Source organism: Leucoraja erinacea, chromosome 13, assembly GCF_028641065.1.
Source record: "Leucoraja erinacea ecotype New England chromosome 13, Leri_hhj_1, whole genome shotgun sequence".
NCBI classification, from domain to species: domain Eukaryota; kingdom Metazoa; phylum Chordata; class Chondrichthyes; order Rajiformes; family Rajidae; genus Leucoraja; species Leucoraja erinaceus.
This window is the reverse complement of record NC_073389.1, coordinates 55,030,447-55,055,403: the sequence shown is the minus strand read 5'-3', so window position 1 is coordinate 55,055,403 and position 24,957 is coordinate 55,030,447. Positions and strand designations below refer to the sequence as shown.

At 50.1% G+C, this 24,957-nt stretch overlaps 1 protein-coding gene across 1 annotated transcript in view; it reads left to right on the top strand.

The window, feature by feature from the left end:
- hsf2bp (heat shock transcription factor 2 binding protein) overlaps window positions 1–24,823 on the top strand; it is a 25,077-nt gene extending 254 nt beyond the window's left edge. The window contains exons 2-8 of the mRNA XM_055644230.1: window positions 6,351–6,555; window positions 11,561–11,664; window positions 12,755–12,904; window positions 16,457–16,598; window positions 19,248–19,365; window positions 19,954–20,057; window positions 24,046–24,823. Of these exons, the coding sequence (XP_055500205.1) occupies window positions 6,351–6,555; window positions 11,561–11,664; window positions 12,755–12,904; window positions 16,457–16,598; window positions 19,248–19,365; window positions 19,954–20,057; window positions 24,046–24,248 (1,026 nt within the window). The 3' untranslated portion in view covers window positions 24,249–24,823. The remainder of the gene's footprint in view (window positions 1–6,350; window positions 6,556–11,560; window positions 11,665–12,754; window positions 12,905–16,456; window positions 16,599–19,247; window positions 19,366–19,953; window positions 20,058–24,045) is intronic.
- Window positions 24,824–24,957: the final 134 nt, after the last annotated feature.

The window sequence follows — 24,957 nt, the reverse complement described above, 5'->3', positions numbered from 1 at the left end:
GAGTCTGTGAGGGGGGGGCAGTCTGTGGGGGGGGGGTGAGTCTGTGAGGGGGGGGCAGTCTGCGAGGGGGGGTGAGTCTGAGGGGGGGCAGTCTGTGAGGGGGGGCAGTCTGTGAGGGGGGGGGGTGAGTCTGTGAGGGGGGGGCAGTCTGTGGGGGGGGGTGAGTCTGTGAGGGGGGGGTGAGTCTGTGAGGGGGGGGGGGCAGTCTGCGAGGGGGGGTGAGTCTGAGGGGGGGGCAGTCTGTGAGGGGGGGGCAGTCTGTGAGGGGGGGGGTGAGTCTGTGAGGGGGGGGCAGTCTGTGGGGGGGGGCAGTCTGTGAGGGGGGGGTGAGTCTGTGAGGGGGGGGCAGTCTGCGAGGGGGGGTGAGTCTGAGGGGGGGGCAGTCTGTGAGGGGGGGCAGTCTGTGAGGGGGGGCAGTCTGTGATGGGGGGGGGTGGGGGGGGTGAGTCTGTGAGGGGGGGGCAGTCTGTGGGGGGGGTGAGTCTGTGAGGGGGGGCCGGGCCAGGGGGGGGGGGGGGGGGTGAGTCTGTGAGGGGGGGCGAGTCTGTGGGGGGGGGGGGGGACAGGGACAGTTGTACAGTTTTGGGTTGGTTCTTTTTTGCTTTAACCATATTTTATTCAGAACCAGCTTCAGACTTGCACCTTGATACATATTTTTAATATGATATGAAAGTGGGGAGTTAGAATATGACATCGGATTAGCTGATGATGAGTTTCCTCCACAACACAGGGCTGTAAGTAGCTAATGTCAATGTCATTGTCAGCAGATCGGCTCATAAACACACTGGTCAATCATGGCACGTTAATGGAGATACCAACAGGAGGCAGGCAAACAGATGTAATATTTGTTCACTCTGGGCCACTAAATGTGTTGTTCAAGCAGGTCATCATGCAGACAACAAAAAAGCATTTTATGCACATTTTCTAGGATATTGATAAGAATCAAGATAATCAATTCTGCAGAGATGCTTGGCAGATGCAGTGCAACTTCTGTGCTGGAAGAGGTGTTGCTGGTTGGTCATTCTGCCAGTTGCTTATTGCAGAAGGGCTAATTCACATCTGTTGGAGTTCATTTTGGATTCTAGTCAATTGCACTTTGTTTTGTCAAGTGAGACATGCAGACAGAATGTGGTCCAAGGGTGGGGGCAGAAATGTGGGGGGGGGGGGGGGGTCAGGACTGTGGGAGATGGGGTCAGAAGTGTGGGTGGAGGGGAGGAGGGTCAGGACTGTGGGTGGGGGGGAGGGGGGGGGGGGCAGAACTGGGAGGTGGGGGCTAGGTAAGGGCTTAGAGCCAGAGGTTGGAGAGATGACAAATGTGAAGGTGCTGGACCAGTGTAAATCCTAGACGTGTAGTTGGGGACGGTGATGCCAATCCACATGCACCTGCGTCATATCCACCTGCACCTGCTCCATATCCACCTGTACACGCTCCATATCCACCTGTACACGCTCCATATCCACCTGTACACGCTCCATATCCACCTGCTCCATATCCACCTGCACCTGCTCCATATCCACCTGCACCTGCTCCATATCCACCTGCACCTGCTCCATATCCACCTGCACCTGCTCCATATCCACCTGCACCCGCTCCATATCCACCTGCACCTGCTCCATATCCACCTGCACCTGCTCCATATCCACCTGCACCTGCTCCATATCCACCTGCACCTGCTCCATATCCACCTGCTTCATATCCACCTGTACACGCTCCATATCCACCTGCACCTGCTCCATATCCACCTGCACCTGCTCCATATCCACCTGCTCCATATCCACCTGTACACGCTCCATATCCACCTGCACCTGCTCCATATCCACCTGCACCTGCTCCATATCCACCTGCACCTGCTCCATATCCACCTGCACCTGCTCCATATCCACCTGCACCTGCTCCATATCCACCTGTGCTCCATATCCACCTGCACCTGCTCCATATCCACCTGCACCTGCTCCATATCCACCTGTACACACTCCATATCCACCTGTACGCATTCCATATCCACCTGCACGCACTCCTTATCCACCTGCATGTGCTCCATATCCACCTGCACACGCTCCATATCGACCTGCACACGCTCCATATCGACCTATGCACACTCCATATCCACCTGTACGTGCTCCATATCTACCTGTACACACTCCATATCCACCTGTACACATTCCATATCCACCTGTATGCACTCCATATCCACCTGTACGCACTCCATATCCACCTGTACCTGCTCGTTGCAACAGTTGGATGCCTGCCCAAGCATCCATACGGCCCACAATGTCTATACTAGCCCTCTGGAAACCAGTACATTCAGCCCGCATCACCCATACTAGCGCAACAGACAGTCCCCCCCCCCCCCCCCCCCACTGGTGAGCAGTATTGGAATTGGTGGAGAGGTGGAATATTGCGTTGGTGACCAACCCTCCCGTGTGATGCTGGGACCCAACGGGTCCCACTTAGTCTAGTATCATATATAGACTTAGTTTTACCTTGCAAAGAAACATTCGTCATTTTGCTTTGACATGATATCACACAGAAATGCAGTATTTCTATAGAAATCTTCTTTCAATAATTCACATTGCTGATTCTGTTCTTCATGAAATGTAACTCGCAAAGATGTTCTTGCAAAGATAAACATTTTGCTAAAGGGCCTGTCCCACTATGGCAACGTTATTGGCGAGTTTAGGAGAGTCTGCGTTCGCCACAAGCTTGCAGCATGGTCGACACATGGTCGTAGGTGGTCACTGGCGAGTCTCCTTCATGGTCAAGAGGAGTTCCCGCATAGTGGTTACTACTCGCGGCCTCAGTTTGGTCGCGGATATTTTTTCAATAAGTTGAAAAATTTTCTGCGAGCAAAAATTGGTCGGCATGGAGAAAATCGATACTTTTGAACTCGTAGTGCAGTGGTAGTGGGGTCGCCATGTCGTTGTAGGTAGTCGAGGTAGCCGTAGGTAATCTCCTATGCTGACCGGGCATTTTAATTGGCTCATTGGGGGAAAAAACATAAGCACGAGTTTTCAGAACCAAGGAAAATTTACCGGCAACGCTAAACTGCCCGCTAAACTTCACAGCTGTGTATCTCTGGCTTATTAAAAGTTGTCTGACTTCTTAAAAGTGTCTCCTTCTTCCCTGCCCCCCTCCCCGCTCTCTTAAAGGACATACCGTACACTCTGCTAGCCGTCTTTAACCTTCCTGTTCATCACGGGCATCACCTTGACTTTGCACCTTGTGAATTTCAGTGAGCGCTCCCCCGCTTTCCCTGGCCCCCGCCTTTGCGATGTGTTTGTGTGTGTGTTCCGCTCTGACGGTCGATCCAGCTCGCGGTTTTTCCCCCGAGCTTGAAGATCGTAGAGAGTAGGGGGCGCTGTCCTGTGCATGGCTGCCCAGCCAGCAGCTGTCTGTCTCTTCATCTTTTTATTTTTTATTTTAGTTAGTTAAGTGTTTTGTTTGGAGGTCTAGACTTTTTTATGTGGGGGGGGGAAGGGGGAAACTACCTTTCAGGGTCCCTACCTGGTCGGAGAGGCGGCTTTTCTCCGGGCTGCAGCTTTTGACCCGTCCTCGCGGCCTACCAGCGGGCCTGGAGCGGCGTTTCCTGTCGGGGACCGCCCAGAACCTTGGCTTCGGCGGCGGCACAGTGCTGGAGTGCTATCGCGGAGCGGGCGATGCCTTGCCCGGGTCGCCGCGCTGGAGCTCCTGTGAGCTGAGACCGCCAGGTAAAACATCGCGGAGCTGCGGGACTGTGGAGCGACCAGTTGCGGGCGGCGGCGCTGAACTTTACACCGGGAGCCTGGGATCTCTAGATGAGATCGCCAGTTGTGGAGCTCCAACCGGCGCGGCCTTGTCGGCTTCGGAAGCCGCGGCCTCCAGTGCGGAAGCGGCCGTTCCAGGGTTCCCAAGCCGCTGGGAGGACTCTCCCGACGCCGGAGCAACATCACCCGGCGAGAACGGCCTGGAACATCGGGCCTCCGTAGAGGCAACTGTGGAGGCCTCAATGGGCCCGACTATGGGTGAACTGGGGTTGGGGACTGGACTTTGGCCCTTAACACCTGTCCCTGCGATAGCCAACGCATTTTACAATGATACAGCAAATCCACGCTGAATGCCTCATCATCCAACTTTAGCATATTACGAAACTGTCGATGCCGTGTTTCATTTGCACGAATATAGTTAACAATACTTATAACTTGTTGCAAAGTGTCACTTAAAATAGATTTAGCACAGAGAATTTGCTGATGTAAGATACAATGAAATGAAATGAGAGCATCTGGATCTGATAATATCTTTTCTATCTGTGCAAGAAACCGCTCACGTTTTCCTGTCATGGAAGGTGCACTGTCTGTACCTACACTCACTAAATTAACCAAATCCAGTCCTACAACCACATTTATCTTGAAAGTTGTTGAAGAAATCTATTCCTCGTGTTCCACCCGTAGGAGTGCCCAAAGCGAGTAACTCTTCGTAGCAAAGAAAATCTTCTGTTATGGTCCAAATGAAATGTAAAACCTGCGCCGAGTCAGTAGTACCAGTTGATTCATCCAAAGCGATTGAATAGGGGGGGTTGCACGTAAGGTCACTAGGTCATAGGGCTTGACGCACGGAGCCGCTAAATCCATCTGGAGGACATCCGTAACTTCCGGTATATGTTATTAATGCAAGAAACACATACTTTCCTACCTGTTAAAAACCGCGAAAATTTTGAATTTTTGCGCTGAAAAAAATTGTGGAAGTCGGGGTAAGTATGAGAGACATGTACCCAACTTTAGAATTCCAAAAGTGAAGCGAAATGAAGGTAAAGAGAAGTGAGAGATGAAGGGACAACAACAGCTAAAGTGCTTGGCGAACATTGACCGTGCAGATATCGGAATTGAAAATATTGGGAATTATCGCGTTTGCTCACTGCATTTCATCAACAGTAAGGCATTATTTGCGTTTTTTCTTGATTCCTTTGGTATCTAAAAATTCTCAGAAGTGATAAATCTGGCTGTAAATTTTTCTTCAGATGCGTTTTCATTTTGTATGTAAAAACCCAATTGAGAACCATGGACGATTTAAAAAAATTACAGCCAGATTTATCACTTCTGAAACATTTAAGATGCCAAAGGAATCAAGAAAAAACACAAATAATGCCTTAGTTGATGAAATGCAGTGAGCAAACGGCCAATGTTCGCCAAGCACTCTGGCTGTTTGTTGTTGTCCCTTCAGCTCTCACCTCTATCTACCATCATTTCTCCTCACTTTTGGAATTCTGAAGTATGCTAAAAGTCTCTCACACTTATGCCGATTTCCATAATTATTTACAACGCAAAAATTGACAATTTCAGCGGGTTTTAACGGGCCCGCTTCGCTGGAAACAATGGTAAATGCCTACCTGCAGTTCATCGCGTGTACTCCATTTGGAGTAGCGTAGCAACAGTACGGGTCATGGGTCGTGACCTGACTGCTGTGAAACCTCCCTATAATATATATTTTCCTTTTGGAGTATTGCGTGAAGTAGTTCTGTTACGTTGAGGGCTAATTCATGCTGCTGATCAGTTATAGTTCTCCTTGAAAGAGGCAGTTGTTTGTACTTTGAAACCATATCGGGGTCTAAGCATCCTACAACTTCGACAATGCTTTCTTTTACGATTTCTACATCGCTAAACGGTTTCCCTTTTTTCCCCCGAGTATAGAAGCTACTTTATAAGTCGCGTCAGTAGCATTATTTCCGGGTCTTACCGGTGCTTGAAATAACATGATGGGCAACTAAGCAGACAGAATTTAAAAATACAGTCGAACAAATACGCTGTTTAACTATTCTCAAATTCAACTTCAAACTGAAAGCCACGTGCACCGCTATCAAAAGACTGGACGGCCAGCAGACTCTCCCCGACATTTTCTCTCTCGTCAACCAGCCTCAGGCGGTGGTGGCGCCAGTCAGACAGGGAGGTTAACGTAAATTCTAGAGTCACATTAGAACTAAATCATGAGCATAACAGGTGTTAAAATAACCCTCATGACTCACTAATGTTTTAATTGTGGCCATCAGTCGGGGAGGACTATTTCGTTGAATCTTCTTTTACTCTTTGGTATTTTAAATACGTTCATTTTAAGATTAAAATTAAAATAATAAAAGACGGACAAAAACATATTAATAAAAATAAAAGGATTTGTTCTACAAAATTTGGATTCATTCAAAAGGCCGCTCTTAATGGCCTAGAAGGACGCATGCGGCCTTAAGGCTGCAGGTTCCCCACCCCTGTTCTAAAATGTTCTTGAATCGTTTTGTCTCTTCACCTCTTAATCTTTTACGTTTCGGATTCACAGTCATTCTTGTGCCTTTACCTATTTTAATCTATAATTCAACGTTTTCATTCAGACCTGCATCCGTGGGCGTAACTCTGAGATTTCCACTCCTAAGGATGTGTTCCAGAAGCCAGTGGGCAAAGATGAATTTGTTAAAGTTCGAAAGAGAGATCTGGAGAGGCTGACAACAGAGATGATGCAGATCAAGGACTTCCTGCCCAAGATACTGAACAGAGACCTGTTGGACAGCTTTCATCAGCTGGACGTTGCTGAAACAGGTGAGAGCTTTAATATTACTGCTGTATGATTTAACAATCACGGACAGTTTCCACACATTTGGGAGGTCATGTTGCAGTTGTATAAGACGTTGGTGAGACCGCATTTAGAGTATTGTGTTCAGTTCTGGGCACCATGTTATAGGAAATATATTGTCAAGCTGGAAAGGGTTCAGAGAAGATTTACGAGGATGTTGCCAGGACTAGAGGGTGTGAGCTATAGGGAGAGGCTGAGTAGGCTGGGTCTCTATTCCTTGGAGCGCAGGAGGATGAGGGGTATAGAGGTGTATAAAGTCATGAGAGGAATAGATCGGGTAGATGCACGGAGCATTTTATCCAGAGTAGGGGAATCGAGGACCAGAGGACATAGGTTCAAGGTGAAGGGGCAAAGATTTAACAGGAATCTGAGGGGTCACTTTTTCACACAAAGGGTGGTGGGTGTATGGAACAAGCTGTCAGAGGTGGTTGAGGCTGGGACTATCCCAACGTTTAAGAAACAGGCAGGTACATGGATAGGACAAGTTTGGAGGGATATGGCCCAAGCACAGGCAAGTGGGACTAGTGTAGCTGAGACATGTTGGCCGGTGTGGGCTGCAGGGCCTGTTCCCACACTGTTATCACTCTGTGACTAGTGTAGCTGGGACATGTTGGCCGGTGTGGGCAAGTTGGGCCAAAGGGCCTGTTTCCACACTGTATCACTCTGCGACTCTATGACATTTGTACACCAATTAGACACCAGAATTTAAAAAATAGTTGTTTTTTTCCGTTCAGAAAATCGTGTTTTTAAGAACTGCTGTAAATCTTGTGTGAAGCACAGTGCAAGTCTGGTGCTGTTTCAATGATCAGATGAAGTTACAAAGAACTGCAATCACAAACAAAGCACAAAGTGCTGTAGTAACGCAGCAGGTCATGCAGTATCTGTGGGAGGGAACAGACCCTTCACGGTATCGCAGTCTGCCTGAAACATTGCCTATCCATTCCTTCCACAGATACTGCCTGACCTGCTGCATTACTCCAGCACTGTGTGCTTTGTTCACGGAAGAGAAATATCAGTTTAGAAAGTGGTGCAATGAATGTGGCCCTGGTTTAAGATATAATAGAAGTTTAGAGCACAGTGTAAGGCAGAGGGCACTGATCTAGAGCAGGTTATAAAATGTTTCTGCAGTGGGGAATGTGAAATGTGTGGGGCATAGGTTCAGAGCACAGTGTAGAGGAATATGGTACAGGCTTAGCACAGTAGGTGCAGAGTGAGGGGCAGCATGAAGAATGGGGGGCAAAGTGGAGAGTGAGGGGCAGTGTGGAGAATGGGGGCAGTGTGGAGAATGGGGGCAGGTGTGGAGAATGGGGGCAGTGTGGAGAATGGGGGCAGTGTGGAGAATGTGGGGGGAAAGTGGAGAATGGGGGACAGTGTGGAGAAATGGGGGCAGTGTGGAGAATGGGGGCAGTGTGGAGAATGGGGGCAGTGTGGAGAATGGGGGCAGTGTGGAGAATGGGGGCAGTGTGGAGAATGGGGGCAGTGGAGAATGGGGGGCAGTGTGGAGAATGGGGGCAGTGGAGAATGGGGGCAGTGTGGAGATGGGGGCAGTGTGTGGAGAGTGGGGGCAGTGTGGAGAATGGGGGCAGTGTGGAGAATGGGGGCAGTGTGGAGAGTGGGGGCAGTGTGGAGAATGGGGGCAGTGTGGAGAATGGGGGCAGTGTGAGAGAATGGGGGGGGCAGTGTGGAGAATGGGGGCAGTGTGGAGAATGGGGGCAGTGTGGAGAATGGGGGGGGAGAATGGGGAATGGGGGCAGTGTGGAGAGTGGGGACAGTGTGGAGAATGGGGGAAGTGTGGAGAATGGGGGCAGTGGAGTGGAGAATGGGGGCAGTGTGGAGAATGGGGGCAGTGTGGAGAATGGGGCAGTGTGGAGAATGGGGGCAGTGTGGAGAATGGGGACAGTGTGGAGAATGGGGGCAGTGTGGAGAATGGGGGCAGTGTGGAGAATGGGGGGGAAGTGGAGAATGGGGGCAGTGTGGAGAATGGGGGCAGTGTGGAGAATGGGGGGGCAGTGTGGAGAATGGGGGCAGTGTGGAGAATGGGGGGGAAGTGGAGAATGGGGGCAGTGTGGAGAGTGGGGGCAGTGTGGAGAGTGGGGGAAAGTGGAGAATGGGGGCAGTGTGGAGAATGGGGGCAGTGTGGAGAATGGGGACAGTGTGGAGAATGGGGGCAGTGTGGAGAATGGGGGAAAGTGGACAATGGGGGCAGTGTGGAGAGTGGGGGCAGTGTGGAGAATGGGGGTAGTGTGGAGAGTTAGGGGCAGACTGAGGAGGTTGAGGGGCAGGTTGAATGAACAGGGACATTTTATGGTACAGTCAAATAATAATAACAAAACAGATTGAATGTAATGGATATAGAGGTATGCAACCTTACAGAGAAATTAAATCATGAGGGCGTAGACAAGTGAATGGTCACTGTCTTTGTCCCAACCAGGCACTGCCTACCCTGACTAAAATTATAAAATGGTAATTATTAAATATAAATAGTAAAGGCATGGGAGATTTATGCCTACCTAAGAGATCGATCTCTTAGGTAGGCATAATTCTCCGTGCCTTTCATCCGCAGTACTTGTAACACGCGAAAGACTGTGCAACTCATGTGCCGTTGAAGCAGCTTCAAACCTTCACGACAAGGGGAACTGAAGCCAAACTTAAGATTGCCATTATCTTAAGAGTATCTTAAGATACAAAGAGAGAAGAATGAAGTTTGTGTACAAATCGTGTGCAAAGAATGGAGTTTGTGTACAAATAATATGGTAAGTACATTTCTTTGAGATATATGTTTTTAAATACCGTATTTCCCAGCAATGAAGATGCAATTTTTTTTTACCCAAAAATAAGGCACAAAAATGTACCTGCGTCTTGGAGGCTGAAGGTTAGGTTTAGACAAGAAAGATTGACTTGGCTATCCCTCAGTACAGCAACATCAAGAACGATGTTGTTCTACTGAGGGATAGCCAAGTCTATCCCTCATTGCTGGCAGATGATGGGAAGCGGCTGTAAAGTGGGACGTGGCTGTAAAAGGACAGCACCGGTGGGGGGAAGAGTTCCTTTCACAGTGTGTGGGGAGTCTGGTCAGGGGTAAAGTTGCGGGGAGGGCAGGAGCGTTGAGAAGGAGGGGGTCGGGGATCATGCCAGTAACTCACCACTGCAGCGGCGCTCCGGGCGCGGAGCCACCGCATTGTGGCCGGGGAGGGAAGTAGCTCGGGTGGTATGAGCGGTCAAGGGGCCAATTGAGGTTACTCACGCTGACACAGGAGTAAAGGAGTAAGCTCCACCGCCCGCTGACCCGCTCTTGAGCTGGTCCCCTCACTGTCCGGTCTACATTGAAAGACACGGACCAGGCAGTGAATGCCATGCAGTGTCACCCAGCGCAGCAAGTGAGGCCATGTCCTGCTCCCGGCGGCAGTCGGAATTTTAAGGATTTGCGGGAAGCGGCTTACAGGAGCGAGGCCGGCGAACGATAGGAGAGAGGTGTTTAGACGGAGAGCACTGCCAGAGGTGAGCGGGCCGGCAGAAGGCGCTGAGATGGCGGCCGCTCGCAGCCACGCGAGCTACTTCCCTCCCCGGCCACAATGCGGTGACAACGTGCCCGGAGCACCGTGGCAGCGGTGAGTGAATGATTTACTGGCATGATCCCCGACCCCCTCCTTCTCAACGCTCCTGCCCTCCCTGCAACTTTACCCCTGGCCAGACTCCCCACACGCTGTGAAAGGAACTTTCCCCCCCAATTGGTCCCTTGAATTAGTATTGTCATCCAATAATATCACAACTGATTCAACTTGTCCAAGTGTGCTCCCGGTTTTCTCACCATCTCTCCACCTGCCGCCACCCTCCACCTCCCACCCATTCAGTAATTCAGAATGAAGGAGATTTGGAAGCCTTGTGCAAATTGAACTGTCACTTTATTTTTATTTTTCTAAGCGGAGAAATTCTGTCCCGCCAGCTTTCTTTCAAAATGTAGCAACTCAAAATGGGGGTACGTCTTCGACACAGGTGCGTCCTCATTGCCCGGAAATACGGTACTTTATTAAGAGATATGGCGTTTGAAGACAAATTACTTTATAAAAGTCGACTGACAGCTTACGGGAGAGAACAATCTGCGCATGTGCGGTTTAAGATTTTTTTAAACGTCAACTGACTGCCTACCCTGAGTAATTACTCACGCATGTGCCTGGTCCCAGCATAAGGGAGTTTCAAACTATTGGGCACAGATGTAGGGTGGAAGAGTTGCAAGGGGAAGGGGACCTGAGGGGCAGCTTTTCCACTCAGGATGGTGGGTCTGTGGGAAGAGCTGCAAGAGGAGGTAATTGAGGCAGGGACAATTTCAGCGTTTAAAAGACACTTGGACAGAATAGAAAAGGACTGAAGGGAAATACTCAAGCAAGTGGGACTAGCTTAGGCATCTTGGATGTCAAGGATGGTTTGGGCCAAAGGACTTGTTTCCTTGATGTACTGCTCTAACATTCTGTATCCCAATTAATGAGTGATATGCAAACGGACTCGAGAGTTTGGGGCTGGCACACCTCAGAACATAGAAACATAGAAAATAGGTGCAGGACTAGGCCATTCGGCCCTTCGAGCCTGCACCGCCATTCAATATGATCATGGCTGATCATCCAACTCAGCATCCCATCACTGCCTTCTCTCCATACCCCCTGATCCCTTTAGCCACAAGGGTCACATCTAACTCCCTCTTAAATATAGCCAATGAACTGGCCTCAACTACCTTCTGTGGCAGAGAATTGAGGCCAGTTCATTGGCTATATTTAAGAGGGAGTTAGATGTGGCCCTTGTGGCTTCCAAGAAACACGCTGAGAACTGAGGTGCAGCTTTGAGGATCAAGACCCTGTTTGTGGTTCAATCCCGACACGGTGCAATCCCATTGTGTCAGAGTGTGTGGTTGCTCTGCCATAGGCAGCTTTGTGTACAACACATACTGCTCCTTACACTCTGGCTCTTTCTGCGTTACAGCTTTGGAGAAGCGGGAACAGGAGAATGAGCAGCTTCGACTCGACTGTGATCATTACAAGGCCCGGCTGAAAACCGCTCAGGAAGATTGTCAAAAGGAACGAGAGGTAAACATTTATCCAACGTAATCTCCACCCTCTCCCCACGTCGTATATGTCAACTCTTGTTATCGGCGGTCTGAGGTTGGCCAGTACCTGCAGCTTCTGTGTTGTGAAGCAGGTGCCTCACACCTGTGGGGCAGGTGGGGTCTGCTCTCCCACTGTAACATCTGTGGGGTCCACATTCCCACTGTGACATCTGTGGAGTCCACACTCCCACTGTGACATCTGTGGGTCCCACACTCCCACTGTGATATCTGTGGGTCCCACACTCCCACTGTGATATCTGTGGGTCCCACACTCCCACTGTGATATGTGGGTCCCACACTCCCACTGTGACATCTGTGGGTCCCACACTCCCACTGTGATATCTGTGGGTCCCACACTCCCACTGTGACATCTGTGGGGTCCACACTCCCACTGTGACAGCGCTCCCACCAGTTTGTGAAGCAAGAACAAGAAGTGACATGAAAAATGCTCCATTAGACCGCAGGCATTGAAAAAATGGTCAGAGGTTAGAGGGCACCACTTTAAGACGGGGGGAGTGTAAAGGAGATGTGCCAGGCAAGTTGTTTACACAGTCGTGGTGGGTGCCTGTAACACACTGCCAGGGGTGGTGGTGGTGGTGGAGGCAGATACAACAGTGGTTTATAAAAGGCTTTTAGACAAACACATGGCAGTGCAGGGAATGGAGGGATATGGATCACGTGCAGGCAGAGGAGATTAGTTTAACTGGGCATCATGTTCAGCACGGACATTGTGGGCCAAAGGGCCTGTTCCTGTGCTGTACTGTTCTATGTTCCATGTCATGCCTTTATCAATGTATTGTATTTTGATTATTATGTATTCATCTTTGTGCTATTGTGAATAGAAACGTGTTAAGCTGCAAGAATTCACGTTCCGTGGCTGGTACATACGACAAACACTCGCCACTCTCTGGTTTCCCGCAAGCTTCACTCAGTGGTTATAAAGAAAGGTTTAAAAGTAATTTCCTGGAGTGGTGCATAATGACACCTAGACTAGAGACACCAACCCCTGCATCTCTGCTCTGGTTCCACACTTGCAGCTGAAACAACTTTGCTTGTTTTGTGTTGTAAAGGAGAAGTTGTCGTCGAGGACACTGTTGCAGGAAGCAAGGCAGCAGCTGCTGCAGCAGGCGGAGTACTGCACCGAGATGGGTGCTGCAGTCTGCACCCTGCTCTGGAGTGTCTCTAGCAACGAGGACTCCGTTAAATTCATCCTCGGAGGCGTGAGTGGCATTGATTTTGAACTTACTCCCTCCCCGTGCAACGGACTCCTGCTGATGGAGTGACATGTACTAGTATTGACAATTAAAATGGGTCCTGATATAAATGTAGAGGTGAGTTAAGTACAAAGCTTTGGCCCGAACAGTAAATCAGGAGGGGAATAGATACACAGAGGATTTTAACCAAAACCGCAGAAAATAGATTTAAGATGAGAGGGGAAAGATTTAATAGGAACTAAGGAGCAACTTTTTCACACAAAGGGTGGTGGGTGATATGGGACGAGCTGCTAGAGATGGAACCAGCTGCCATAAGGACTAGTAGAGGCAGGTACTATAACAACATGTAAAAAATATTTAGACAGGTCCATGGATAGGAAAGGTTTAGAGGGAGATGAGACTAGTGTAGATGGGGCATATTGGTTGGCATGAGTTGGGCTGAAGGGCCTGCTCCCATTCTGTATGACTAAATATTTGTGAGCAATATTGGTCATACGAGCTGAGGAAAATGCAGGGCTGGGTAAGATAATGGATTATAGATGCCCTTCACACCCAACACAGAAACACTTGCCAATGCACACATGTTGAGCTGGAAGGGCCCTGGATACTGGGCTTGTTGCACAGGAGGCTGCCGATGCACATCTGCTTCTCTGCTGCTGGAGGGTTTAGTTTAGTTTAGAGATACAGCGCGGAAACAGGCACATCGGCCCACCGAGTCCACACCGACCAGCGATCCTCCGCTCAGTCCGTCTTAACCAAGCTGATCTCCTGGTGGCCCAGCACTTCAATCCCCCCCCCCACCCCCCCTCCCATTCCCAATCTGACATTTCTGATCTGGGCCTCCTCCATTGTCAGAGTGAGGCCCAGTGCAAATTGGAGGAATAGCACCTCATGTTTCACTTTGGTAATTTACACCCCAGCGATTTGAACGTTGATTTCTCTAACTTCAGATAGCCCTTGCTCTCTCTCTCTCTCCATCCCCTCCCCTTCCCAGTTCTCCCACCAGTCCCACTGTCTCCACCCTCTTTCTTTCTTTGTCCTATCCTCTCCCCTAACATCAGTCTGAAGAAGGGTCTCGACCTGAAACGTTGCCAATTCCTTCTCTCCAGAGATGCTGCCTGTCCTGCTGAGTCTCTGCAGCATTTTGTGTCTACCTTCAATTTTATCAGCATCTGCAGTTCTTTATTAAGCATCACCCGTTCACACTAGTTTAGTTTAGAGATACAACGCGGAAACAGGCCTTTAGCCCACCGTGTCTGCACCGACCAGCGATCCCCGCACATTAACATTATCCTACACATACTAGGGACAATTTAATTTATACCAAGCCTATTAACCTACAAACCTGTAAGTCTTTTGAGTGTGGGAGGAAACCGAAGATCTCGGAGAAAACCCATGCAGGTCACGGAGAGAACATACAAACTCCGTACAGGCAGCACCCGTAGTCGGGATGGAACCCGGGTCTCTGGCGCTGTAAGCGCTGTAAGGCGGCAACTGTACCGCTATGTCACCGTACCGCTGGGCAGGGAAGTGCTGCAGGGTGGGGTCTCTGGCGCTGTAAAGCAGCAACCGTACTGCTATGTCACCATGCCGCTGGGCAGGGAAGTGCAGGAGTGCTGCAGGGTGGGGCTGCAGGGTGGGGTCTGCACCGTGAGGGGGCTCAGGGCCTGATTGCCAATTTTTCCCAGCTGATCGTCAGGATTTGTTCTGATGGTGACTCTTGAAGCTACTAATCTATACTAATAGTAAATAAAACAGTACAATTCAGGAACAGGCCCTTCGGCCCACATGCCCTGTGCCAGTGGATCTGATGATAAGATGAACTCATCTCCTCACCCTACATATGATTCATATCATTCCATTCCCTACATATCCATGTGTCTTATCTAAGAGCCTCTAAAAGGCCACGATTGTATCAGCCTCCACCACTACCCCTGGCAGCTTGTTCCAAGCACACACCATATTCTGCATAAAAAACACTCGGGTCTCTCCTTTAAACTTTGTGCATCTCAACTTAAAGCTATGCCCTCTAGTCTTTAATAAAAGGTTCTGACTTACTACCCTATCTACACCTCTCATAATTCTATAAACTTCCATCAGGTCTCCCTGCAGTGCCAGGCGTTCCAGGGCAAAGAGTTGATGCAGGAGAATCAAATATGATAGATTATCCATCTCTTTGTAGATTTTAGAGTTGTGGGGGCCTGGAGCAAGCTGCCAGGGGTGGTGGTGGTGGTGGTGGGGGGGGGGGGGCTAGCTGCCAGTGGTGGTGGTGGTGGTGGGGGGCCTGGAGGGCTGCCAGGGGTGGTGGTGGTGGGGGGGGGGGGGGCCTGCAAGCTGCCAGGGGTGGTGGTGGTGGTGGGGGTCTGGAGCAAGTTGCCAGGGGTGGTGGTGGTGGTGGTGGTGGAGCAAGCTGCCAGTGGTGGTGGTGGGGGGCCTGGAGCAAGCTGCCAGTGGTGGTGGTGGTGGGGTGGGGTGGGGTGGTGGGGGCCTGGAGCAAGCTGCCAGGGGTGGTGGTGGTGGGGGTCTGGAGCTAGCTGCCAGGGGTGGTGGTGGTGGGGGTCTGGAGCAAGCTGCCAGGGGTGGTGGTGTTGGAGGCAGATACGATCGTGGTGTTTGAGGCTTTTGTATGGGGCCACATGGATGTGCAGCGATGGAGGGATATCAGTCGTGCAAACAGCGGAGATTGATTTAACTTTACATCATGTTCAGCACAGACATTGTGGGCCGAAGGGCCTGTTCCTGTGCTGTGAGAGTCCTAGTTTGGTTCGCTAGTTTAGTGGGCAGGGGCGCATGGGTGGTGTTCTGAGCTCTGTCGCTCCATATCACTGTGGTGGAGGTTGTTTCCATTGTGTCCTTTAAGAGGAAACATGATGGTAATGAATAATCTTTGAGGCTACAAGATGGAATAATAGTCAGGACGGCGGAGTCTAGAATTCGCGTAATGTAGGAAGGATCTTCAGATTCTGGTTTAAACCGAAGATTTAAACTGGTCTGAAGAAAGATCGCAACCCGAAACGCCACCCATTCCTTCTCTCCACAGATGCTGCCTGTCCCGCTGAGTTACTCCAGCATTTTGTGTCTATCTAGAATTAGAGTACGCTGTTTTAAAAGGGGAGAAGAGAAGGTGAAGGGGGAGCTGAGGAGTAAGTTTTTCATAAGAGGTGACTGTGCAACAAGCTTCCAGAGGAGATGGAGACGGCAGGTACGAACGAGTACAGTGGGTGGGCAAGGTTTAGATTGGACCTGATGGACAGGGAGACAACCTGATGCAGGCAGGCAGGCAGGCAGGTGGGATGAGTGTCGATAGTCACCATAGACTAGAGGGCCCGGTTCTGTGTTGTACAGATCTCTGCTTCTGTAAGATGTGTTAACCCAATAATCTCTCTGTCATTGACCATACTACGTTAGCCACTAATCCAGGAATTCAGTTCAGTATTTACTGCCATGCCCTCGTCAAACTAAACTGTGGAACGTTAGAGACAGTTCCAAATCCGGGAGTAACGTTGTAACACCTTGATCTTGTTTACACGTGTTTGTAGAGATGTTTTTTCCAATTAGAATAAGGCAGAGAAGTTTTTCAGCATCGTGGGACAGACGATAGAAAGTTTTGTGAAATCCCTGGATGGGAACATCAAGGAAGAGCTCGACCCCGACTCAGATGAGAACCAGTTTGTTCTGGCATTGGCTGGCATTGTAACAAGTAAGTTAAAAATTATTGTTTGTGTTCTGTTCAGCGTTTAAAGAGATTTTCCCGACATCTTAATTTTCCTATTAGTGAGGTGTGAGTTGCCGATTTATACCAGACACCCAGTGTTAGAGACTTCAACAGAAGCCATATAACCATATAACAATTACAGCACGGAAACAGGCCATCTCGGCCCTACAAGTCCGTGCCGAACAAATTTTTTTTCCCCCTAGTCCCACCTGCCTGCACTCATACCATAACCCTCCATTCCCTTCTCATCCATATGCCTATCCAATTTATTTTTAAATGATACCAATGAACCTGCCTCCACCACTTCCACTGGAAGCTCATTCCACACCGCTACCACTTTCTGAGTAAAGAAGTTCCCCCTCATATTACCCCTGGCCTGGCCAAAGACCACCTATTGTCTATTCTGTCCACCAAAGTATGTCTTGCTTTTCTTGTTGACCGCCATTTAGGAGAAACAGGGAGCAGGGAATATGCTGCGGGAATTCATTGCCACAGACGGCTGTGGAGGCCAAGTATTTGGGTATTTTTAAGGCAGAGATAGATAGATTCTTGATTAGTATGGGTGTCAGGGGTTATGGGGAGAAGGCAGGAGAATGGGGTTGAGACAGAAAGATAGATCAGCTATGAGTGGATGGCGGAGTAGACTTGATGGGCCGAATGGCCTAATTCTGCCCCTATCACATGAAGTTTCCCGCGTTTCTGAGGTTCCGTACAGGGTAGATTGGAGTGACCACAGCAGTGTCCTTGTGAAGACATGGTCCCATCCTCACACTGAGGAAACCATTGTACAAACACAAAACACTTTGAGACTGGAAATCTGAAACAAATGGAAGTATTCAGGAGGTCAGGCAGCATCTGTGGAGAGAGGACCAGCAATGAGTAGAAGGATGAGGCTTGGTGAATAATCACATGCTCAAAGATCATATTCTCTGCCACAGAAGGCAGTGGAGGCCAATTTACTGGATGTTTTCAAGAGAGAGTTAGATTTAGCTCTTAGGGCTAATGGAATCAAGGGATATGGGGGAAAAAGCAGGAACGGGGTACTGATTGGGGATGATCAGCCATGATCATATTGAATGGCGGTGCTGGCTCGAAGGGCCGAATGGCCTACTCACCTATTTTTCTATGTTTCTAGATCACAAAACCCAGAGAGTGAGCACAAAAATGAGACAAGCATTTGAAACTGTGTGTGGTTACTGATATGATTCAGTCTCCTCTGGATTCCCACTGATACAGGAGCCAGTCTTTAGTCAACATTATTTTAGCCAATATTATTTACTCCGTAAAACAGAGCCTTGGGTGTAACAACGGCTGCAGGGTGACAGAATCTTTAGCGATAAAGATAAAGCTTTAGCCCCAGAACTGTTGCACCTCCAGTCAAGATGTAAGTGAGACCACAATAGACAATAGGTGCAGGAGAGGCCATTCGGCACTTTGAGCCAGCACCGCCATTCAATGTGATCATGGCTGTTCATCCCCAATCAGTACCCCGTTCCTGCCTTCTCCCCATATCCCCTGACTTCGCTATCTTTAAGAGCCCTATCTAGCTCTCTCTTGAAAGTATCCAGAGAACCTGCCTCCACCGCCCTCTGAGGAAGAGAATTCCACAGACTCACAACTCTCTGTGAGAAAAAGTGTTTCCTCGTCTCCATTCTAAATGGCTTACCCCTTATTCTGTGACCCCTTGTTCTGGACTCCCCAAACATTGGGAACATATTTACTGCCTCTAGTGTGTCCAAACCCTTAATAATCTTATATGTTTCATTAAGAACCCCTTTCATCCTTCTAAACTCCAGAGTATACAAGCCCAGCCGCTCCATTCTCTCAGCATATGATAGTCCCGCCATCCCGGAATTAACCTTGTAAACCTACGCTGCACTCCCTCAATAGCAAGAATGTCCTTCCTCAAATTAGGGGACCAAAACCGCACACAATACCCCAGGTGTGGTCTCACTAGGGCCCTATACAACTGCAGAAGGATCTCTTTGCTCCTAAACTCAACTCCTCTTGTTATAAAGGCCAACATGCCATTCACTTTCTTCACTGCCTGCTGTACCTACATGTGTGTACCTGTGTTTACATGTGTGTGCATGTGTTTACATGTGTGTACCTGTGTTTACATGTGTGTGCATGTGTTTACATGTGTGTGAATGTGTTTACATGTGTGTGCATGTGTTTACATGTGTGTACCTGTGTTTACATGTGTGTACCTGTGTTTACATGTGTGTCCATGTGTTTACATGTGTGTTCCTGTGTTTACATGTCTGAATGTGTTTACATGTGTGTACCTGTGTTTACATGTGTGTGCATGTGTTTACATGTGTGTTCCTGTGTTTACATGTATGTACCTGTGTTTACATGTGTGTCCATGTGTTTACATGTGTGTTCCTGTGTTTACATGTCTGAATGTGTTTACATGTGTGTACCTGCGTTTACATGCGTGTGCATGTGTTTACATGTGTGTTCCTGTGTTTACATGTGTGTTCCTGTGTTTGTGTGTGCATGTGCTTACATGTGTGTTCCTGTGTTTACATGTGTGTACCTGTGTTTACATGTGTGTACCTGAGTTTGCATGTGTTCCTGCGCGGTGTGTGCGTGTGTGTGCCTGTGTTTACAGTCTTGTGTTCATTGCAGATGTAGCAGCCGTGGCGTGTGGCCGTGAGTTTCTGGTGAATTCCTCTCGGGTCCTGCTGGAAACTCTGCTGCAGCTTCTGACAGAAATGAGAGCCGGCCTGTGCACAAAGCTCAAAGTGTGAGTGTTGGAGACACACAAACCTCATGCCTTCATTGTCCCTTCGGCCCACAATGTCCGTGCTGGACATGATGCCAGGTTAAACTAATCCCCTCTGCCTGCATTCCCTGTATATCTACGTGCCTGTCTAAAATCCTCTTAAACACCACTATCGTATCTGCCTCCACCACCACCTCTGCAGCGCGTTCCAGGCACCCACCACCCTCTGTGTAAAGAAACTTGCCTCTCTCACCTTAAAGCTTTGCCCTCTAGTCTTTGATGTTTCTACTCTGGGAAATATACCTGACTGTCCACTCTATCTATGCCTCTTATAATTTCAAGAACTTCTTTCAGGTCTGAACAAGTCTACATATCTGTCGTGTTAATTGTGGGAGATTTTCAGGTGATCATGAAGATGTGAACAGGTACTTGTCTCTGTGTTCCCTCAGGAAGCCCAGCCATGTGGCCCTGCTTCAAGCAGCAACTCGCTGTCTCCCCCAGACGCCAGTCTCTGTAAAGAGCTGGCCAGGGCCTCATGGCTCTGTGTGGACACTTTGTGCTGTGACCATTCACTGATGGGGTTAGTAATGAACTTGTGTTCTCTTCCAGACTGATATTGATGTGTCTCTACAATGTCAGCATTAACCTGAAAGGCCTGCAGTTCATCAGTGAGAGTCCAGGCTTCATCCCTCTCCTAGCCTGGCTTCTAGAAGGTACCGTTTACAACTTGGCCGTCATGTAAATAACCAGCCAACGGGCTTTCATCTTGTTCTCAGGTCATTATCACGGTCTCAGTATCACACATCAGGGGACATGTCTCCAGAGAGGGTAGTGATCTGTGGCAATCCCCACCACAGAGGTCTGAAGAAGGGTTTCGACCCGACCCGACCCGCTGAGTAACTCCAGCACTGTGTGTTGAGGGCAGTGGAGGCTGTGCCTTCATTATATTCAAGCTGTAGATGTATTTCTGATTGCGGACGGGCTTGAGGAATAAGGGTAATGGGGATGATTGGCCGTGATCGTGTGAAATGGGGCAGCAGGGCTAGAGGGACGAATGGCTCCTAGTTTCTAGTTTCTTTGTGGAGCTTCTCGGGGCTGCTGCGAATCTCAGCCGCACCAGCAGCACCCACCAGGTGGCAGAGCAGTGGTGGTGAGCCCACCCACCCTCCCTCCCTCCTTCCCCGACACCCCCCCAGTGTGTGTGAACCATCAATCACCACCACCCCCCCCCCCCCCCCACACACACACACACACAGTGATACACACACCCCCACACACAGATCCACACTGCCACACACTGTACCCCCCCCCTCCCCCCCACACACACACACACAGATACCCCCCCCCCACACACACACACACACACAGATACACCCCCCCCACACACACACACACACACACACACAGATACACACACACACGCACACAGATACACGCACACATACACACTGATACGCACACACACGTGCACTCATACACATGTTCGCACACAGGCTCACACACACCCAAACACCGATACACACACACGCACACACACAGATACACACCCCCCACACGCGCACACACACACACACACACACACATACAGATACACCCCCCCCCATATCTCTTCCCACACTGCGGGAGTTAGTTTAAATGTGCAATGAGGTTTGATCGCAGCACAGTAATGTTCGACAACATTGAATGCAGGAATGGAGCTGCCAGATGTTGTGTGAATATTATACACATGCATAAGTAGAAATCTGTCACCCTGAAGTCCATTGCAGATCATGCTTTAAATGCTGCTTGTCGGATGATTAACGAGTCTCTATGGGACTTGTAGGGGCTGAGCAGTGACGGAAACTCTCGCTCAGTTAATCTTCTCCTCCGTGGATGCTGACGTCAGACACGATCCTGCTGCGGCTCCCCAGTAAAGAAGGGCAGGAGTTCAACACATGACTCAACACAATCCTAAAGTCACATTGGCTCCTTCCACAATTATGTCTCCACGGGTGCCTGCTTTATATTCCTATGTCAGGAGGTCGTATCTAGACATGGAAAACAAATCAAGCCGTTTGCATCGATTTTATGACCAGTTCATTCCTATTTACATCAAAAAGTTTCAGTCTATCAGAAACAAAGAAACTGCCGTTGACTCCATCCCTCTGCTCTCACCGACATCCTGCAGGTTACTTTTTGAGGACAATCTAATATCCCCAGTCTTAGACATTGACAAAAATGCTGGAGAAACTCAACGGGTGAGGCAGCATCTATGGAGCCAAGGAATTGGTAATGTTTCAGGTCGAGACCCTTCTTCAGACCTTCGCTCCATAGATGCTGCCTCACCCGCCGAATTTCTTCAGCAATTTTGTCTACTTTCGATTTTTCCACCATCTGCAGTTCTTTCTTAAACACCCAGTGGTAGAGATGGTTATTCTTGAATCATAACCACCCTAGATAAAACGATTCTCCACACAATCCCTGCGTCTTATGCCATTTATCCTGCGCACGGATCCCTGTACCTTGGGGATCCCTGTACCTTGGGCCGCCTGCACCTTGGGCCACCTGTACCTTGGGCCACTTGTACATGGAGCCCTGCACCTTGGGCCACCTGTACCTTGGGCCACCTGCACCTTGGGCCACCTGTACCTTGGGCCACCTGTACCTTGGGCCACCTGTACATGGAGCCCTGTACTTGGGCCACCTTGGGCTGCACCTTGGGCCACTTGTATACATGGAGCCCTGCACCTTGGGCCACCTGCACCTTGGGCCACCTGTACCTTGGGCACCTTGGGCCACCATGGAGCCCTGCACCTTGGGCCACCTGTACCTTGGGCCACCTGTACCTTGGGTCACTTGTACCTGGAGCCCTGTACCTTGGGCCACCTGCACCTTGGGCCACCTGTACCTTGGGCCACTTGTACATGGAGCCCTGTACCTTTTGCCACCTGTACATGGAGCCCTGCACCTTGGGCCACCTGCACCTTGGGCCACCTGTACCTTGGGCCACCTGTACCTTGGGCCACCTGTACCTTGGGCCACCTGTACCTTGGGCCACCTGCACCTTGGGCCACCTGTACCTTGGGCCTGTACCTTGGGCCACCTGTACACTTGTTGGGCCCTGTACCTTGGGCCACCTGCATCTTGGGCCACCTGTACCTTGGGCCACTTGTTGGGCCACCTGTACCTTGGGCCACCTGTACCTTGGGCCACCTGCATCTTGGGCCACCTGCACCTTGGGCCACCACCTTGGGCCACCTGTACCTTGGGCCACCTGCATCTTGGGCCGCCTGCACCTTGGGCCACCTGCCAATGAGAGTAGCTCAGCCATGATCTTGTACATGGATGGGAAGGAACTGCACAGACTGTTTTTCACCTACATTGACGCAAAATGTTGGAATAACTCAGAGGGACGGGCAGCATCTCGAGAGAAGGAATGGGCGACGTTTCAGGGCAAGATCCTTCAGACTGCAGATCCCTCCATAATGTTTGAGACAAAGACCCATCATTTATTTATTTGCCTCTGTACTCCACAATTTGAGATTTTTAATAGATCATCTGCATCTGTGGAGAACATGGATAGGTGACGTTTCACAGAGTGCTGGAGTAACTCAGCGGGTCAGGCAACATCTGTGGAGAACATGGATAAGTGACGTTTCACAGAGTGCTGGAGTAACTCAGCGGGTCAGGCAGCATCTGTGGAGAACATGGATAGGTGACGTTTCACAGAGTGCTGGAGTATCTCAGCGGGACGGGTTGAGATTAAACCTGGTGTTGGGTTTGGTAATCCATCGACCGGTCACTAGGGGGCGAGCATGATGGCAGCCTCTGCCTACAGTCTGTCTGTCTTTCTATCTTTTTTTAATTTTTAGTTTGTTTAAAGTATGTTTTGGAGGATTTTTATAGTATTTCTGTGTGGGGGAGGGGGGGAGGGTAAGGGGGAAACTGTTTCCCAGTCACTTCCTGGCGAGGACGCGACTATTCTCCGAGTCACATCCCCCCCCCCCCCCGCGGCCTACCAGCTGGATTGGAGCGGCTTTTCCAGCCGGGGACCGGCCCAGAGCTTCAGCGGATCGCCGTTTGTAGCTCCACAGTGTTGGGCCTGCTGCTTCAACATCGTGGAGCTGTGGTTTGCGGAGCTCCTAGCCGCGTGGGCGGCGCTTACCAACGTCACGGAGTCCTGGGACCCCTTTGCCGAGGGCCGCCAGCTTGAATCTCCGCTCAGTTCGGCCTGTGGACTTCAGGAGCCGCGGTCCCCGGTAGGAAGTGGCCGATTCGGAGGTCCAAGCCGCTGAGAATGTTCTTCCGTTCGGACGTCGGTGTTCCATCATCTTGGCGAGAGGGCCTGAACATTGGGCCACCCATAGCGGCAACAGCGAGGGGTTCGTGAGGCCCCGACCACGGGTGAACAACAGAGGAGGATGACTGAACTTTAGTGCCTTCCCTCACAGTGGGAAACTTTGATTCTGCTGTGTGGGGATGTTTGTGTTAAAGACTATCGTGTTCTGTGCTCTTGTTTATACGTATGGCTGTATGGTGACCACACATTTCACTGTACCAATTGGTACATGAGACAAATAAATGTCTCTTGTCTTGTCTTGCCTTGCCATGTGTGCTCTATTCACACAACTTCATTGGGCAGCTTTAACTAGTCTTGAGTGTTTGATGTGAGTGTGGTGCGTGATGTTTGCTGAATGCCGATGTTGCGCTGCCTGTTTACAGATCCTGACGCGGAAGTCTGCCTCCATGTTTTGCGGCTGATCCAATCTCTGGTTCTGGAGCCGGACGTTTTCTCACGAGTGAAGCCCCAGATCGATCAGTCGGTGCCCGAGCAGCGCATCCGCGACCTCTCCAACCACCGCCACCCTGATCTCCGCGGCCTGGCGACCGAACTCCTCGACGACTTGAGGGCGCTCCATTTCTAAACCTTACTTTTGCAAGTGGACTGTGTTGCAGTAATTTATCTGCCTTTGAAAATGTTTCTGAGGTTCATTTCACAGGAAGCAGAGTGTGTGATGTGTCTTAGGGCCTGTTTAAACTACAATGGTTGCTGTCTGCAGTGTGTAGACCAGGGTGGCTCTTTACAGTGTGTAGACCAGGGTGGCTTCTTTACAGTGTGTAGACCAGGGTGGCTCTACTACAGTGTGTAGACCAGGGTGGCTGTCTGTAGTGTGTGGACCAGGGTGGCTCTACTACAGTGTGTAGACCAGGGTGGCTCTACTACAGTGTGTAGACCAGGGTGGCTCTACTACAGTGTGTAGACCAGGGTGGCTCTACTACAGTGTGTAGACCAGGGTGGCTGTCTGCAGTGTGTAGACCAGGGTGGCTCTTTACAGTGTGTAGACCAGGGTGGCTGTCTGCAGTGTGTAGACCAGGGTGGCTGTCTGCAGTGTGTAGACCAGGGTGGCTCTTTACAGTGTGTAGACCAGGGTGGCTGTCTGCAGTGTGTAGACCAGGGTGGCTCTACTACAGTGTGTAGACCAGGCTGGCTCTACTACAGTGTGTACTACAGTGTGTAGACCAGGGTTGCTCTACTACAGTGTGTAGACCAGGCTGGCTCTACTACAGTGTGTAGACCAGGGTGGCTCTACTACAGTGTGTAGACCAGGGTGGCTGTCTGCAGTGTGTAGACCA